The sequence below is a fragment of the Pithys albifrons genome, chromosome 3 (genome assembly GCF_047495875.1).
Source record: "Pithys albifrons albifrons isolate INPA30051 chromosome 3, PitAlb_v1, whole genome shotgun sequence".
Taxonomy (NCBI): domain Eukaryota; kingdom Metazoa; phylum Chordata; class Aves; order Passeriformes; family Thamnophilidae; genus Pithys; species Pithys albifrons.
This window is the reverse complement of record NC_092460.1, coordinates 7,623,315-7,642,465: the sequence shown is the minus strand read 5'-3', so window position 1 is coordinate 7,642,465 and position 19,151 is coordinate 7,623,315. Positions and strand designations below refer to the sequence as shown.

The window sequence follows — 19,151 nt, the reverse complement described above, 5'->3', positions numbered from 1 at the left end:
TTGAAGATGGAGTGACCTCATCCTGACTTACAGTGCACACGGAACTGATGGGATGATTAAAGGGACATCAGTGGAAGATTAAGGCAGAATCCTTGGTATTTAGGTCCCGTGATTAGAGTGGGATAATGAAGCAGCAATAAGTGAGTGAGCAGCAGATCAAGATCCGACGGCTCCCAAGAGCTGCACCTGCCAGGGTGGCATCCCAGGAACGGGAATTTGCCTGCTCTGCCTGATTGTTTTAGCTCCCAGTTTCTCCTGCAAAATCCTCATGGATCTGTTTTTTTCCCTTTTTTTTTTCCTTTTTTTTCTTTGCCATGGTGAGATTAGAGTGATGGTGAATCAGAGCCCAACACAGGCATTTTGGTTAGAGCTGGAAAAGGGATTTAGTTGCTTGCTGAAGTAAAGTCTGGAGTGAAGGTGAGGTGCCTTCCACAGCAGTGTCTGTGCTGTGCTGCCATGTCATGGATTTGATCTTCCTGGAGAAATGAGATCAAGTCAATTAGCTCTCCACAGTTACTCTAGAAATTTAATACTCCTTCTGACAGAAAATAAATTTTATCCTCAGGTAAAAGATGTTTATTCTAATGTGGCCGTATTAAATAATTTGTCAAATGACAAGTTGCATATTAGCTCAGTATGATGGAGAAAAGGATGAGTTTGCTTCAGTTTTCACTGTTATCATGCTTATGTTTTATGCAAGACATATATGAAATAATTAATTAGGCATCAAGGGGTTTTTTAGTGCTTTACTTCAATATACACCATCTAATCCTATAGTCTGAGTGATGCTCTTACACCTACTCTACACCTCACTTTTAACCTATGTTAGAACCTTTCTGAATGTTCTCTGAAGTTACAACGTGTTTGAACTGAACTTGTGCTTGCCTGGTTGGGCTTCATTTTTACCACCAGCTCCTCTAGCGCTGACACAGGTCAGTTTGACTTTTTGCCCAGTACTTACATAAGGAGTCAGTGTAAAAAAATGCGTTTATGAAATTTGATCTGTACATCTTGTATTTGCTCCCCAAAGCTATTAATTGATGCCCAGACAGAATGAACAGCACAAAACAATTCCTATATTTTGGGAAATAAGCACAGACCTGGGAGGAATGTTTTAAAATTTTTTGAGACTATTGTTACTCTAAATTTTTATTTCTTAATTATTTTTTTCTAAGCAAACAGCAAAGAAAGTAGCATTTTATGAAAAATCAAATGCTTTATTTCTATGAAAGGATATCTTCATTTATTTTAATATATCAATAAGTTATATATCGCAGCAAGTCCAAGTGGAAGAATAAGAAGCAGTAGCCAAACCTGAGAAGCTTTCTTCCCTTTCCTTCTCCCCTCTTCCCCTTCCTTCTCCCCTCTTCCCTTTCCTTCTCTTCTCCCCTCTTCCCTTTCCTTCCCTTCTCCCCTCTTCCCTTTCCTTCCCTTCTCTCCTCTTCCCTTTCCTTCCCTTCTCCCCTCTTCCCTTTCCTTCCCTTCTCCCCTCTTCCCTTTCCTTCCCTTCTCCCCTCTTCCCTTTCCTTCCCTTCTCCCCTCTTCCCTTTCCTTCCCTTCTCCCCTCTTCCCTTTCCTTCCCTTCTCCCCTCTTCCCTTTCCTTCCCTTCTCCCCTCTTCCCTTTCCTTCCCTTCTCCCCTCTTCCCTTTCCTTCCCTTCTCCCCTCTTCCCTTTCCTTCCCTTCTCCCCTCTTCCCTTTCCTTCCCTTCTCCCCTCTTCCCTTTCCTTCCCTTCTCCCCTCTTCCCTTTCCTTCCCTTCTCCCCTCTTCCCTTTCCTTCCCTTCTCCCCTCTTCCCTTTCCTTCCCTTCTCCCCTCTTCCCTTTCCTTCCCTTCTCCCCTCTTCCCTTTCCTTCCCTTCTCCCCTCTTCCCTTTCCTTCCCTTCTCCCCTCTTCCCTTTCCTTCCCTTCTCCCCTCTTCCCTTTCCTTCCCTTCTCCCCTCTTCCCTTTCCTTCCCTTCTCCCCTCTTCCCTTTCCTTCCCTTCTCCCCTCTTCCCTTTCCTTCCCTTCTCCCCTCTTCCCTTTCCTTCCCTTCTCCCCTCTTCCCTTTCCTTCCCTTCTCCCCTCTTCCCTTTCCTTCCCTTCTCCCCTCTTCCCTTTCCTTCCCTTCTCCCCTCTTCCCTTTCCTTCCCTTCTCCCCTCTTCCCTTTCCTTCCCTTCTCCCCTCTTCCCTTTCCTTCCCTTCTCCCCTCTTCCCTTTCCTTCCCTTCTCCCCTCTTCCCTTTCCTTCCCTTCTCCCCTCTTCCCTTTCCTTCCCTTCTCCCCTCTTCCCTTTCCTTCCCTTCTCCCCTCTTCCCTTTCCTTCCCTTCTCCCCTCTTCCCTTTCCTTCCCTTCTCCCCTCTTCCCTTTCCTTCCCTTCTCCCCTCTTCCCTTTCCTTCCCTTCTCCCCTCTTCCCTTTCCTTCCCTTCTCCCCTCTTCCCTTTCCTTCCCTTCTCCCCTCTTCCCTTTCCTTCCCTTCTCCCCTCTTCCCTTTCCTTCCCTTCTCCCCTCTTCCCTTTCCTTCCCTTCTCCCCTCTTCCCTTTCCTTCCCTTCTCCCCTCTTCCCTTTCCTTCCCTTCTCCCCTCTTCCCTTTCCTTCCCTTCTCCCCTCTTCCCTTTCCTTCCCTTCTCCCCTCTTCCCTTTCCTTCCCTTCTCCCCTCTTCCCTTTCCTTCCCTTCTCCCCTCTTCCCTTTCCTTCCCTTCTCCCCTCTTCCCTTTCCTTCCCTTCTCCCCTCTTCCCTTTCCTTCCCTTCTCCCCTCTTCCCTTTCCTTCCCTTCTCCCCTCTTCCCTTTCCTTCCCTTCTCCCCTCTTCCCTTTCCTTCCCTTCTCCCCTCTTCCCTTTCCTTCCCTTCTCCCCTCTTCCCTTTCCATGTTACTTTTTTGCATTTTGTCAGAGATTAGTGCATGTTTGGTAGGACGTACACAATGGAACATAGGGAGTTTAAACCCAAGAAAATTGGCAGCAAGACTAAGGTCCAAGTGAAGCTGTTTAATTTTTTTGTAATGCTTTTTAAGAGATTTATATTATCAATATCCATTTTATGAGGAAGTCCTATGTCCTCTGACATTATATATATATTTATTATATATATAATTCTTGCTGAACTATTGCACAGAGATGCTGCATTTTTCCAACTTGACAGTTCACAGTTATGCTGGTCATCGAGCAGGGACATTGCTTTGGGATTCCTTCTCTTTTCCCAGCTTTACCTCTCTGTCCAGCCCTTCTACTTAGGGTCACAAAGATATTCTATAAATGCAAAGGTGTTTAGGGAGAGTTTATCTGTTAAAATTTTCTGCTGAGCGCAGCTTTCATTTTTGGCCAGATCCTTCGCAGTGCTGTGGGATCCAGAAAGACTTTCTGATTCTTTGTCCAAAGCCAAAACTTACATCTTTCCAGTATTTAAAAAGCAAAACAAACAAATCCAAGAGAAAAACGCAAACATAAAGAATTCCTTGCCCCAAATTTTAGGGTTGAGAACCGTCATACACAGGTGCAGTTTTGGAAATGCCACTTTGATGTGTTGTATAAGCAATGATGATGTAAAAAAACCCCATTTTTCTCTCAAGAGTTACGGGAAGGGAAGTGACTGCCAACTTTTGAAATTTGAAAACTGAACACCTGGAGATAGTTATATTTTTCAGTGCAGAGTTAATGAAAAATGGGAACTATATGAGATTGGCAGAAGATTAGTAGAATTTATTATTATAATATGCTTAGCATAATAAGGATGGTGGTCTTGATTATTCAGTGACAGTTTGTGTAGCAATTTTTCCATTAAAAGACTATGTCAATCTGTCAATAAGTATATTCATTAGGTGAAGTATGCCATGCTTAACAGATGTCTGGTTTCAAAAATAATATTAACTAATAAGATGAGGCATCAATGCTCGTCACATGTTTTACGAAACAGAACTTAAGGAGATTTCACTTAAAAACATGAATTTTATAAAACTACTGAAACATTAAATATAATCACATTCTAGTAGTAGCCCTACCTCAACTTGTACGTAAGTAAACAAAAGAAACAGGTCTAGGCAGGTTATGAAAAATAAGCTGAAAATTGTTCTGGTTTTGTTGATAGACTACACAAGTGGTGGTTATGCACAGAAGGGTAAGTGAAGATTTCTCAGCCTTACAATGTTACAATATCTCTTTCAGAAATCATCCCAGAATTCTAGAAAACGTTCATGTGGTGGTGGTTTTTTTTTCTGGGGGTGTCTGTGTATGAAAATCCTCTCTGACAGGTAGACTGTAGTATTGGGGTGTGATCAACCATTCAGCTTAGTTCTCTTGGGTAATTTTTTTATCATCACCAATTTCAAACACTTTATATTAAACACACTTACTTGAACCTGGTGCTGTGAAATGTTCATGCAAATAGCAATCAGTAACATCCAGTTTGGTGCCAGAACAGTGCCAGCTAAAGTTGCCAGAAGAGAAGTGTTCCTGTCATTCAGATTAATAGCTCAGATTACTATTTTGTCTAGTTTATTCCTATTGACGGGATGCAAGGAGGTTCTCAGTCTTATTCTAGTCCCTTTTTCTTTTCACCTGCCAGGATTTTTCAAGGAAGTAACATCCTCTCTTCCTTCAAAAAGCAAAAGTCATCATAACAAACTCCCAAAGATTGCATTAGTCATCCACTGGCTTATTAGAGATCATTTGTAACTGTGATAAGCACTTGGATGTTGAATTTTCTAAATATACAGAAGGTGGAAGAGTATTGAGCAATTTTTCTCATTATCTCGCAGAGTAATCTCACAGGGTGTAGCATCACTGAATTAATGGCCCTCAAATAGTAACTTATCAGAGCTGCTCAGGGATTCTTGCCATTGCTATAAAAAACCATTTGGCAATAAGCAGTACGTCATACCAGAAGCACAGGCATTTACTAGAACATGAATATGCTAAAATACTTCATTTACAGACTTCTCAGTGACAGCTGGTTCTGAAAAAATCAAGTAGATGATTTTGCACATCACAGATAACTATTGGTTCTAAATAATACATTTTTAAAGCAGTTGTTCCTTGAGATGTATGATAAGTTACTGCATTTGTTGTGTGTTTTTCTTGGGCATTTCACACCTGACCTCTCCACTTTTTGGTAAATATTGACTCAGAAGTGATGACTGTTTTGCTGAAGGTTCATTAGGTGGTTTGCACCCATTTTGCAGTTAAACAGAAACACACAGAAGTTGGTTCAGTCTCAGAGATCATTTCTTGACTGGAGTTTCTTAGTCTAAGCTCTGTGAGTTTTTTGGTTTGGTTTTTCTTTTTTTCTCCCTGTGCTAATGAACGTATTTCAAATGCTACTTCCCAACCTCTGTAAAAAAATGGCTTGCCAGGTGTCAAATTCCCATGTCTTCCTCTTGCCACTCTGGTTGTTGCTGTTGCTCTGTCTCAGTCCTGCTCTCCCGATGATGCTGGTGCAGGCTTGGGGCTGTTTTGTCTGACAGTTTCCAGCTACCGATGGAGTCCTGGCTGGGCATCATCGAAGGGCCATGTCACTGCTGTATTTAAGACTGGGAAAAATAGGTCGTATAAGCAGAACACAGATTTACTAATTTACATTTCCCAGAGTGTTGCAGACTTCTGCACAGGTCGCACTGGGCTTGACTTTCACTCCTGGCCGTAGCTGTAACTTCATGAGTGGCCTGGTGCTTTCCCAGTTCACTTAAGTCAAATTCTGTAAGCTGATCCTGGGATTGATCGGTGGTAGATTTGGGCACCTTTAGCAGTACTTGGCTGAGAAAGAGGTGTTACCGCTGCCTTTCCACTCCTCTGATAGACCTCTTTCTCATTTCTCTTAGATCTGTGGTTTGTGTATACTTCATTGCCAGACGTGTCTCTTAAGCAGGTGTTGATTACACAGATCATCGAGGAATCACAGCTGTCCAACTATCACCCGAGCAGGCAGTCAATTAACATGTGCATGTGTAGGCAAAGCTGGGCACTCCTGAAGCTGCCAGGTGTTTTGAGAATTCATTGCTTTAAAGAACTGCCTTTGCAATATACATCATTTTAGCTGAAATGTTGCTGGCAATATAGAAATGTCCATGGTTTGATGTTAATTAAATAACTTGTTCCGTGATGGAATATGACCACTCAATTCAAATGCTCAGACTTCTGTTTTTGTAGAAGAATATCTGTTGCTGCTGTTGTTGCTAAACAGAAAAAGAGGAGAACATCCGAAACTGAACAAAAAACAACAATACCCCAGAACGCAATAGTTGATCTGCTGTTCTCAGGGGCGTTCCATACTGGAGGTCTAGTAGAACGTGCCAAAGGGTTGTCACAAAGTAAAAGTCAAAGTGTTGGATCTAAGGTAATTGTGACCATTAGTAGATATAATTAGAAATTATTCTTAACCTTTGAAGAAATATGATAAGCCTGAGGACAGGGGTCTCTTGGCTTTGTGTGTCTGAGGTCCAGGGCTGATTCTCACTTGCTTTTTCTTTAAGATGGAGAGAGAGTTAAGCTTTAGTGACTGAGGAGTGTAGCTCCCAAAGTTTGAAGAGACTCCTGCAACCCTCTGGAGACCAGTATTGAGTGGAACCTCATGGATTACTGTGAGGCTTGAATCCTCCATGCTCTGTGTGTGGCAGGGGACCTCCCAAGGCAATAAAGCAAGAATGTTAATGTAGCAAATGACAACATAAAGTATTTAAGAATTGTTTCTGTATGGGAGCTTAAAATCCCCTTTTTTCCGCTCCTTTTCAGAAAGAAGACACAGCTCCTCCAGCAAGCCGCCTTTGACTCCTCCCTCCTCTTCAGTATTTTCCCTCATTTCATCTTTCCCTTCAAAAAACAAAGGTAGCAGTGGAAGTGGGAGCAATCGTTCATCCAGTGGAGGTACTAGTGCATCATCATCAAATTCCAAGTTGTTGAAATCACCCAAAGACAAGCTGCAGATCAGCGGAAACAACAGGTTAATGCATTCGGTACAGCACAGCAAAGTCCCTCATGATAAAATGTGAGTATGCCTTTTGACAAAGAATTCAGTGTTATTACTTCCTTAGGCACTGCTCTATCAGTGGAGTTTTCTTTTGTTTCCAGAGAGTTTTTTGGTATAAGAGATAATCACTTTAAACTCTTCCAGATCTTTTCCAGCAGCCCAGTCAAAGATTATAGATCGTACTCATGACTGTGTTGAACAAGAACTCTTGCAAAGCTGTATCTTAAATCACCATGAATTAAGATCATTTTACTCGGGGCTCTTAATTCTTTGATCTAATCTACATACTTTGGCCATAAGGAAGTTTTAGCTCTGATTCAGGTGATTTTTGATCTGCACATGTGAGATCAGCAGTGCTGATACAATTTACTGTCATAGAACGGGGCATTTCTCACTGGATGCAACAGGTCCTTTTCAGTTGCTTTGGTGATACCCTGTCTTGTGAATCCAAATAATGGTTTCTGAAGGCACTCTGAAATACTTACAAGGAAATGGGGGAAAAGAAGACAGACAAGATTATAAATACCATAAAAATATGAAAATGAAAAAGATAATAAGAGAGTAAAGGAGAAACATCTACATTTGCTTTGGGAATAGATCAGGGTGTGGAGCAATAATATATTCTAACTTATTTTTTTCAATTTTCCTCCCTTTGTTTTTCATAAATAATAGTATGACTCCATCTGTCAAAGTGGAAAAGATTCATCCAAAGATAGATGGTGCCCAACTAAAAGCTGCTGTTGGTCCAACTTGTTCTACTACTGTGAGTTCCTCAATAAAGACTGGCCTTAATTGTCCCTCAATACCAAAGCCACCCTTGCCTTCCCCTGGACAGATACTGAATGGTAAAGGTCTTCTCTCTGTGCCTCCATTTTTGGAAAAGAAACCTGAAGAAAATACAAATAATAGGAAATTTTTACATAAAAGATTGTCAGGTAATTGTTTTTAATTATTATTTCCTATATGCCTCCTAGTGCTGTATCTATAGAAATACACATGTAGAAGTAAGTTTCAGGAGCAAATTAAACACATCTATAATACTATAACTTGTAGTAAGTTTTTGTTATATTACAATTTAAATCTATAATTTGACATACACTTAAAGGATATAAACACCTTGAAATGTGGCTTTTGCTTTCAGAAACTGTACAGATCTCAAGGGCCTGTCAGTTCTGTTACACTCTTCTACTGTCTTTAAAGTCTTTAGTTTCTTTCTTTCTGTATGGAAGGTCCAAAAGTACACAGAAAACAGAACAATGAGCTCCACCTAAACTCAAAACCGGGAACTTTGTCTGCTTTTCACACAATTATTTTGAATGTTAGTAGAATGATGCCAAAACCAACAACCAAGAAACTCCTGTTTGTCACAGTCCATAATGTTGGTGACCTCTTCTCCTAACAGGCAGAATCCACTCCTCCTTTGGGGTAACTCACAGGTGTAAATGTCTCCATTCTGTTTGTAGACTGGAGATCTGTATTTGCTGAGAGTGTAGAAAATTTCATTTGTACAGTTTTATTGTGCATTTTTTGTTTGTACATTTGCCTGTGTTTTATTTTAGAAGTTTCCAGTATGTTTAATTTTTATAATGAAACTAAATGCTAGTATTTCTGAATGTCTTTTGATAACTTTTCAATACTCTGTATCTTTGACAGAGAGAGAATTTGATCCTGATATATACTGTGGTGTCATTGATGTGGAAACCAGGAAACCTTGTACTAGGTCTTTAACATGCAAGGTAGGATGTCTGAATCAGAATAAGGTTATCTGGAGTTTTAATTCAGGTTCCTGAGGAATATGGTAGAAAATGGAAAACTACAAATTTCTACAGTCAGTAATTACCACTTTAAATGTACCTCTCAAAACATGTTGCCCAGAACCAAGAGGGAATTGTTTTTGCAGTTCACTTAATTACTTATTCAAAAACATATTTCTGAAAGTAACCTGGATAATTGTATTTTTGTACAAACCCTTTAAATGTGGATGTTGGTGTGGGACAGACTCTGTTACTCCACACATAGATAGCAGGGGCCAGCACGTTCCTCTCCTTGGGGGTAACCTTTGGGTTGTAGAACATGAATTTTAAAATTCCTCATAAGCATTGAAAATATTATTTGTTTATGCAGGATTTAAATAATTCAAGCTCTTCTCCTCTCACACTCTCTTCCCCCAGCAGAGTTTGCAACAGGTACTTGGGAGGTATTAGTGTAAATGTTAATGATGCTGCATGTACTGCTGCAGCCAGCTCAGAAATGAGGCTCCTACAAAGCCATGGAGCGTGCCCAGAGGTCAAACTCTAAATTAAACAATCCACAAAACCTTTCAGTCAGAGAAACTGTCTCCCCGGCTTCAAAATCTTGCGGGAAAGGGGTTGTCACTTGGTCCCGAGGAACCAAAAATCGAGATTCCCTCTAACTGTGCAACATTTCGCTGCTTTCCTGCAAAGCAGTTTAACCCCTCAGTTTGAGAAGCATCTGGTAAATAAACCACCTACAGAACAAAGGTAAATGAAGCTGGCAGTAATGAGCCAGAGAAACTGAACTTGAACACATTGCCCTTTTGGAATTACAGAGGGGAGGAAGTTGTTTTGCTAATAGAGCAGGGAAAAGCTGCAAGATTTTACAAGAGAAAGATGCAGGTCAAAAGTGAAAAAGAGAAACTAAAAACATTTCTCGGTAATTCCTTGTAATATACCTGGTCATTAAATACTTTTTTGGAATTGCTATTTGTATCTGAATTATGTGATAGTAATATTTGCCTACTAAAATGAACCAAATCAAATCCTTGGTGTCATGTTAAAAAAGATACTGTGTGTGACTTTAACAATTCAGAAAAATAACTTCCATCTATTTCACCGTCCTTAGAATTTGTGCCATTTATTCACATACACATCTTAACTGTGTATAATGTTCAGGACACTCAAAGAATTTGGAGTCCTGTCTGACTCTGGATTCTGCTGCATGTTTTGTATTCCTTAATATCTATTTGATTGCATTAGTTTTCAAGGAATATGTTAGTATATAGAAGGCAGCAAAGTATTTTTATAAATATTTTTCAGGTTTCCCTTTGTTGTGTTGAATGTTTTCATAAGTGAAAGTAAATATTTTCTCTTTTTGATTCTGCAGGAGTTGGCAATTGAGATATCAATGTAAAAATAGGATTTTCAGTTCTAGTCTTGACCTTGTGAAAAATTTGGCAGTTCATATTTTAAAAAGAAATTTGAAAGAAGCATTTTACTGAATTGCTGGTTATGTTACTTTGCATCAGTGATACAAAGTATAACCATCCACCAACCAATTATAAACTTGTTTTCTAAGTCATATTTCCATTTGTTTACTAAACCCAGGAGTGTGATGATTTTCTGTTTTAGAGTTCTAGACACGTGTTTTGAGTGTTTGACTTCCACAAGTGTAATAGCCTGGGATTAATGATTTATTCATGGTTCTGCAGACACATTCCTTAACCCAGCGGAGGGCTGTACAGGGTCGAAGAAAACGATTTGATGTGTTATTAGCTGAGCACAAAAGCAAAACCAGGGAAAAGGAACTTCTTCGACATTCGGATCATCATCAGCAGATGCCCCCTCTCAGGGAACCACATCCCTCACCTACTAAAACTTCCCAGGAGCTGCACCAAAATTCTCATGGAGTTACTCTTACAGAAGCAAAGCCTTTATTACCTAATAAACCCAAACCTCACCTCCCCAGTCTTCCAAGGTAAGGAAAATCTGCAGATCCAGTGGTATGAAATTAATACTGGCAGCTTCGTGAGGCAGATTTTTGAGGGAGTGATATGGATCTGTTGGACAGGGCAGTGTGTTTGCTCTAGGCCTGATGACTGTGTGCAATTAGCAATTACCTGCTGAGTGTAACTCCTGGTGAGGAGGGTTTGGTGTCTGAAGCAGTAAGAGCTGACTTGCATCAATGAAAGCAGTTCAGCAACAATTGGGCAACGCTGCTTTTCCAGGGGTACCACCATACCCTGTGTCCTCCTTCTGGGTGGGTGGGTGTGTTCCAAGACTATGAACAATACCAGGAATCTGTTGATGTAGATTTCCTTCTATCAGTAATAGTAAGCACTTAAAGATGGAATTTTTGACTAGACTTTGTTCAGTAACACGTGGTTACTGCTTGCCTTGCCCAGGCCTCCAGGCTGTCCAGCCCAGCACAGTGGAAATGCCCCCAGCGAGTCTCCTTCTGTCCACGAGTCCCCTCACCCTCCCTTGCCTGCAGCTGAGCCAGCATCTCGGTTATCCAGTGATGAGGGAGAATGTGATGAAAAAGAAGAGCCTGTTGAAAAACTGGATTGTCATTATTCAGGTCATCATCCTCAACCAGCCGCTGTATGTTTTAAAAGTTAACCTTGGTCTGTCCCTGGCTCTAAACTTGTAAACAAGTTCCTTGGGGGTTTTAAGGGTGGTTTTCTGTGGAGTGATTTATTTTTTTTTCTGTATTTTGAGGACATTTTGTGGCCTAGTAGGCAGTGAAGGTTTAACTAGTTGCAAAATAAACATGGTAAAAAAAAAAATCTTCATAGCTTGCTTCCCCCAATCCAAAAGAAATGAAATGCCAAAATACTAAAGATGAAATTGGTAACTGCTCTAAAGGACTGTGGGTTTGGAATAAGGACGTGTAAACAGTGTCTTTTGGTGAGATTTTGTTATTGGACTCCCTCCTACACCCACATACATTTTTTTACTCAAGGTGGCAACATCTCATTGAAGGTAGCACTAAAGTGTTTTAATATTTAAATCTTGGCAAAAGCTCGTTAGTCTAACTAAAAGAAAATTTATTGCATAGACAGTATGTCAAATTATCTTTTTTTAAAAAAAACAGACTACAAGCAGGTAGCTGGTAGTTCCTCAGAAGCAGATGTTACATATATAAATTTTTTTTTACATAAGCACAAACACACACTGCAGTCCTATGTTTAATCAGAGGGATTCAAATTTGACTTTTCCTTTTAGTGATGAGAGTATCAGATGGGAAGAAAATGATCCCAATATACCAAGGCTGAAAGTGTTCAAATAGCTGTTAAGTCATAGAAATAAAAAATTGAATTTATGTTTTTGTGTCCTCTATTTAAACATCAACAGGCAAATTATTTAGCAAGATTTATTTATAAAGAAGGGCATTTTTATTTAGAGAGTTGTTACTGGAAGTAGAAAACACCAATAAAAATCTGTCTTTTCAGTTTTGCACATTTGGTAGTCAGCAAATTGGAAGAGGTTATTACGTGTTTGACAAGCGGTGGAACCACATTCGATGTGCACTTGACTTCATGTTGGAGAAGCATCTTAATTCACAGATGTGGAAGTGAGTAAAGTGAAAGAGTTTTTATTCTTCTTGGTATATATAGAAGTTCATGGAACCTGTGATTCTAGTTAAAGAGCAGCAACCTTCTGTTCACATTAATCAGAATGAAATTTGATGGTCTGTGCTTTGTGCTTTGCAACAATTAACTGTCAGTTTAATGAAGTATTTCAGTGGCATTAATCGGCCTCAAGATACAATCATTTTAATGTAGCATTATTAGACTGAGTATTAGTCTGAAGAATGGTGGCTACGCGGGGCTGATTTGTGTCATTTTGTTCACCTGCAGGAAAATTCCTCCAGCATCCAGTACCGCAGCCTCGGTCCGTGCACCACACCGGACAAACCCGGTGCCTGCTCCCCAGCACGGTGTCAGTGCAGCAGGTTTCCTCTTACCCACCACGGTTATGTCATCGCCAGCGTTGGTTTCTCCTTCCTGTGTGTCTCTGAATAACAAATCGGTACCATCCCACGGGACGACACTAAACGCCAATCCTGCTGCTCTGGGGGCAGTGGATCCTGTCTGCAGTATGCAATCAAGACAAGTGTCTTCATCCCCTTCAACACCTACAGTGCTTTCCTCTGTACCTTCACCTATGCCCAGCAAACCTCAGAAAATGAAATCCAGCAAATCTTTTAAACCTAAGGAATCTTCTGCTGGCAGTGGCACCTGTAACAGCACCGGCAGCGTCAGTAGCAGCGGCGGCTCAGGAAAGAAGCGTAAAAACAGTTCCGCACTGCTCGCACCTTCCCATTCCACAGAGTCCTTCAGAAAAAACTGTGTGGTTAACTCTGGAAACTCTGGGACCTCCTATCATCCGTCGGTGACAGCTTCGTCCCACAGCGTTGGCCTCAACTGTATGACTAGCAAAGCTAACTCTGTTAGCCTCAAGCACGACCAATCAGGGAGGGGCCCTCCGACCGGGAGCCCTGCAGAATCCATAAAGAGAATGAGTGTGATGATGAACAGCAGCGACTCCACGCTCTCCTTAGGGCCCTTTGTTCATCAGTCCAGTGAGCTGACTGTAAATTCACACAGCAGTTTTTCACATTCACATACTTCCCTTGACAAATTAATAGGAAAGAAAAGAAAGTGCTCACCTGGTTCAAGCAGCATCAACAGCAGCAGCAGCAGCAAATCAAACAAAGTTGCCAAATTGACATCAGTGAACAATGTTCATGCAAAACACACTGGTGCAATCCCAGGGACGCAAGGACTGATGAACAATTCTCTTTTTCATCAGGTAGGAAATTTTGTCTCAAACTAGTGAACATGAACATGCTTCTTCACCTGCTTATATTACTTTACATCTCTTAATTATTGGGTAGCCAATTCCAGATCCTGTTCAAGTGAAAGATACTTCTCATATCTGTCCACTACTCATTTTGAGGTTTTTGTAGTACATTTACACAAGTTTTTATAAACACTGTAAAAAAAAAAAAGAAAGCTACACTTTATGAAAGTAATCTTCAGTGTGATGTTTCAAGTTCCTTAGATGTTGCCTGTCAATTGCTTTCAGATGAAACTAATTTGTTGCATTTTAAAAACATAATTTTAAAAGTAAATCTTTCCAGCCTCCTTTGGAACTGAGCTGTGTGCCTGAGGCTGACTCCCTGTTTCTGTGTCAGGAATAAACATTCTACAAAGTGGAACATAATGGTGCTGGTAACAGAGCTGTGATACTATGATAAAATAAGCCTATTATCCCAAGGTGTCATTGACTAACTTCTTAGTAATAACAAGATTAAATGTTATAAATAAAATAGAAACCCTTTTAGTTGGTAAAGTGAACAGATATGCCATACAGGAAACATATCTCAGGAGTATGTAAGATCCCATTTTAAAAATTAGTTTGGGTTTTTGTTGTTTTTCAAACAAATCTCACTGGAAATTAGTGTGTTCTGGATTGAAAAGCCAAGAAACTTGGTTTCCTCTGCTGCTAAAACCCTGAAATCTGTGTACCTGAGAGCCAGGAGGTCAGTAAGAGCTTTTTCAGAGTGGTTTCTTAATTTTCAGATTCACCCATAGAGGAAGATTTTCACAATTGTGTGTGTTTACCGTGACCAAAAAAAACCCTCCTCAGATGGCTGAATTTATTTTTGTACTTACCTAATAATTGTTGCCTGAACATTGCAATATAAATAACAGAGAAATACAATTTGAGTGAATTAAGGAAGGGAACTGTGCCTGAAACCCTTTTAACTTCCAAGAGCTTTAGATGGGAAATGTCAAGTCTTGGAGAAGCCCAACTGCATGTTACTGGTGTCACATTGTGCCTGAGATTCTCCCCAAAATGCACTCTCTCTGTCCCAGAAATGTGTTTTCGGAGCCTCTGCTCCAACAGCCTGGGTCACTCATCCTTCTTTCTCTTTTTTGCCCCCAAGCCAAAAGCCCGTCCCTGATAGCTGAAGGCACCATGGTGAGAAATGAACTGGACAGTTTTCACTACAAGCAAAACCTCCATCTGGATTTCTGGACTCCAAGATGCCTTGAGTTTTCCCAACTTCCCATGGTCCTCAGGTGTGGATATCTACTGGACTGTCACTTAAACAAGGAATTTCCCTGAAGCCATGTCTGTAGCAACGAATATACTAGAAATGGACACTGGATGAAGTTCAGCCACATAATTGCTCTTATCAGTGTTAACAGTGGTCTGGACTGTTTGCTACAAATCTGTGAGATTTTCCTTACAGGAGTACATCATCTTGCCACTATTTGACATAGTCTGGCTGGGCAAACGAATGTTTTCTGGGGGGAAATAAACGTTACTGTGGACTTATTTTTATACTGATGGTGTCTTTTGTAGGTGATAACCAACCAGACAGACACCCTCAATGGAGAGGACCCCATGACAAGGGGAAAAATGTGGGAGGCACAATGGAAAGAAGCCCTCAAGAAGGGAATATGGCTTTAGTGTTTTTATAGCAATGTTCCTTTGATGGAATATAAAAAAATAGCACAATTCAAAAAGTAGTCTGTTTTGCCCAGCCTTTTGCAGGTAATTTGGGATAAGAAGCTATCAGGAGTTTAAAACAAAACAAACCCAACAAAACCAGAAAAAACTTGTTTGAGGCCAGTGCTCAGAAAACAAGTATAAAAATGTCCTATTTGTGTGATACAAACCCTATTTTCTATTCTTTTAATGATTTGATTGTGGAAGAAAAGATAATTTTGTTCTTTAAAAATTCCAAAAACATTGAACAGACAAAGGCAAATAACCTCTAAAACTCTATGCCCAAAGAAGTATTTATTGACCTATACTGTATGCCATAGGCCTTTGTTATTTTAAAAAAATAACTTATTGGTAAAATTAGGCTGGATATGTCTTCCAGCTGGTGAAATTAGCCCTTTTAAAACTAAGTTTTTAAAGTATTTAAATATTTTCTAGGAACCATGAAAGTCAGTTTCTTTCTGCCTTGTTTGTGTAACTAAATCATTAATGTGTGACACCTTCCACTACTCAGATTTTTTGGTCAAAATTCTGGAATAAACACCAATTTGACAGTAGAATTCCCTGTGAACCACAGGCTTGTGCATCACAGTCATCCCATGCCCACCCAGGCTTTATGAGCACAGGGGGCTTTACACAGTTTTATATAGTCCAGCCAATTTTTATGAAATATTTTGTCTTGCTTCAAAACACCTCAAAAGTGAATTCCTCTAAAGGGCTCATTATATTATGGTTTGACCCGTCTGGATGTTTTTAAGTTTTCAAACATCAGGTAAAGGCTCAAAGCTGACTAAGGTTTTATTAAGGGGGCAAAGGAAAGGAAAATTAATTACTAACCAAGGAGGTTTTTTTTCCTGCCTTAAAGGGGCACCAGCTACTGCTGAGTAGAGACAATCTGCGCCTGTCCAATTGTTCACATAGCCCAGCCTTCTCCCCATTCTGGTGGCAAGTAGTAAGTACATCAGGGAATCCAAAGCCACTCTTGAGTAGCAGTTGCTTAGTTGTTTACCTAATAATGCTTTCAGTTTCACCTGAACTTCCTACAAAATCATTGCTATACAGCAAAACAACAAGAAGCCTCTATGCAGACACTTTAGCTTTGAATTGATACAAAAGATCACACAGAAAGCAATGTACATAATAAGAGTCTTATTATGCAAACTTCAAAAAAAATAGTAGACAACTTTTCAGGAACAAAAGGATTGGTATTTAATAGGATGCCCTGTTGAAAGGATTGTTAGAACTGCAATTGGTTTAATTTAAAAGGAACCAAAGTGATGTGCCACAAAGAGAATTCAAAGCGCATTAAATCCTGCACGTTTGGAGTGAAATCCACGCTCTGAAGTCCCTGGGGCGGAGCTTCCACTTCAGGATAGCGCCAGTCACAAGTGCAATTTGACTCTTGGTTAGATACAAAGGTAAAGGAAACAAAAATTCGGCAAGATTGGACAGTAGTGAGTTTGAGATCAAACTCTCCTGGCTTTTTAAGGTTCTGTTGATCTGAAAGCAAAATGGCAAATTCAGGATCCTTCAGTAGCAGATGTGTTAAAAGTGAAATGCTGTACAGAGCCAGCGTCTGCAGCCACCTGTGTCACATGGGTTTGAGCCATTGGGAGCAAAGAGTTAGAACATAAATTCTCTCTGCCCTTATAGACCTGCTTAAATATTATGTTTTAGATCTTGGTTATAAGCAGAACATTGTTCCTGAAGCTTTTATTGTCACATAGTTGTTACTGTAAATAATTAAGGAAGCTTAAAATGAATTTTCCTTGCAAAATTGAATTTGCAGTGGCTGGGTTGTTTCTAGACAGATTTTGTTATTAATTTAAGAGATACAGTTTTTATAGTCTTTCCAACTTCTCATTATGACTCCTGCAGTTTTCTTAACCTAAAAAATTGCTGCAATGATGAACAAAGAATTATACAAGAAAAAAAACATACTTTTGTATCTTTATTTTGGAATTTCTTGTTCTATTATAAATATTGAAGTATCCCTATTTCAGAAGACATATTTTGTTAATTGATTGTACATATTTAAATATGTATTTTTGCACAGGTCTTTTTTTCTTATATCCAGTTTTGGTACAATTGAGATCATCTAGTATTTATTTATTAATTAATTAAAAAAAGAAAAAGCAAATACCTTTTTATAATTTGAAGTGGTTCACTGCCAAGCCAATAGTTAACATGCCTACTTTACAACGTAAGGGATGCCTCTGTTCTGTGAAAGTTGTGTCCCTTTTCCTGTCTTGGGAGTGGATCCACGCAAAGGATCGCCCAGTCCCGCGGTCGGGGCCTGCCCCGGGAGCAGGATCGGAGCTGGAATGGTCGAGATGGCATTGCTTATCAGTTGCCTGATTCCCAGAAGATCCATTTAGTTAAGTGACACACTGCTTCTCTTTTTTTAGTGTTTGTGTGCGTGTGTGTGCGTGCGCATCCGTGTGGGTCTCATGTGGTTTAAAACTAACGGAAAAACTGAAAGTGCCTGATTATAACTCGTTTTAAGCTTGGACTGTTTAGACAGCTTCTCCTTAAAAGACTTGAATGTTCAGTTGAAATTTTGGAGCTTGCTTTTTCCACCTGTATATAATATATGTGTGTGTATATGTATGTATGTGTGCATGTGTGTATATATATATATACACACACATATATAATATTTCTGAAATAAGTGAAATGGGTTGACAAAAGAAAGCAAATGATGCTGGTAACTTTTGTAAAATCTTTTTAATTCGAATACCTTGTGTTGGAACAATCCCATTGGTAACTGATGATATTTAGTATAATGCCAAGGGTATGAAGTATGGTTTCAACCTGCAGTTTATTTAACTGTCTCATTTTGGGAAGGAGGGGGAGTGGTATTCATGAATAAAATAATTTAGAAAATGTCCAAAATCGTTGTTAATCCAAAACAAACAAAAAAACCCAAGTAAGTACCTCTTAAAACCATGAAAAAAATAAAGATGTGATTTCCAAATGGCATTTCTAAGGTAGTTGTCTTCCTGTAAGAGTTCTCTTGCCAAGGAATCTCTCTCTCTTGTCTATTACTCATTCTGTGCTGGAGGAGGGAATTGGGCTTAGAAAGATTCTTAAATGTTTCACTGTTCAGCAGAAAATAATCATTTTTACCTTTTGTGCAAGATATTTTAACATTTTAAAGATAATTTTGAAATGAGCACTACATAATGTCAATGTGAATGTAGGCCTTGGAAGCATCTTGCTCGGTGTTGAGCCTGGTTCTAAAAGCAATCTCCTGTGTAAAATGTGTGAATAGTTTGATAATTTGTATACATAATCAAGAGCATCTGATCAGCTGAACTCTGTGTTGGCTGCTGTATAGTACATGAACAAATGTCATGGGATAGAAAAATTACTTTGGATATTTAAAAGAAAAATAAATATATAGTCTATTTGTTTTGTAACAAGTTTCTGTAAATAAAATAATTTATACTATTTATAAGAAAAAGTTGTGCTTTGCTTCATGAAAAAGATTAGTTTGTTGAACAAACATGTTACTAAACAAGGCAATAAAATTAGGACTTTTCAATAAATGAGGTTGGTTGCATGGAATACATTATATGTTTCTGCTTCATTATAAAATCCTTCACTATTAAAGGAAAGATTATCTGTATTGGTGCCTATGTGAACTAATTTCAGAGAATTGGATGTGGTCAAATTCTATTGCTGTACCTCAGCATCACAGTTCAGCCTGGTAGGATCGGAGCTTTCCATCCTACATGGGTTTGGTACCTGGTTTTGAGTGGTGCCTGGATCACCTCGGCAGCATTTGCCTGTGCAAAGTACCTTTAGATTCACACTTCATATTATTTTCTCATCAGTCATGACAAGTAGCTTTTACAGCCCCAGATGCAATATGTTGAATTGTCATGTTCCCTGGATTTTTTTCATTCCAAAAAAGTATCTTCTGTGTTTTCACAGTTTGAAGAT

General features: G+C 39.6%; 1 protein-coding gene across 3 annotated transcripts in view; it reads left to right on the top strand.

The window, feature by feature from the left end:
* ATXN7 (ataxin 7) overlaps positions 1 to 18,814 on the top strand; it is an 88,138-nt gene extending 69,324 nt beyond the window's left edge. For all 3 annotated transcript variants that reach the window (XM_071550322.1, XM_071550323.1, XM_071550324.1), the window contains 8 exons: positions 6,708 to 6,960; positions 7,615 to 7,877; positions 8,596 to 8,678; positions 10,391 to 10,656; positions 11,084 to 11,282; positions 12,134 to 12,255; positions 12,542 to 13,496; positions 14,638 to 18,814. In XM_071550322.1, coding sequence (XP_071406423.1) covers positions 6,708 to 6,960; positions 7,615 to 7,877; positions 8,596 to 8,678; positions 10,391 to 10,656; positions 11,084 to 11,282; positions 12,134 to 12,255; positions 12,542 to 13,496; positions 14,638 to 14,655 — 2,159 coding nt within the window. In that variant the 3' untranslated portion in view covers positions 14,656 to 18,814. The remainder of the gene's footprint in view (positions 1 to 6,707; positions 6,961 to 7,614; positions 7,878 to 8,595; positions 8,679 to 10,390; positions 10,657 to 11,083; positions 11,283 to 12,133; positions 12,256 to 12,541; positions 13,497 to 14,637) is intronic.
* The last annotated feature ends 337 nt before the right edge of the window (positions 18,815 to 19,151 follow it).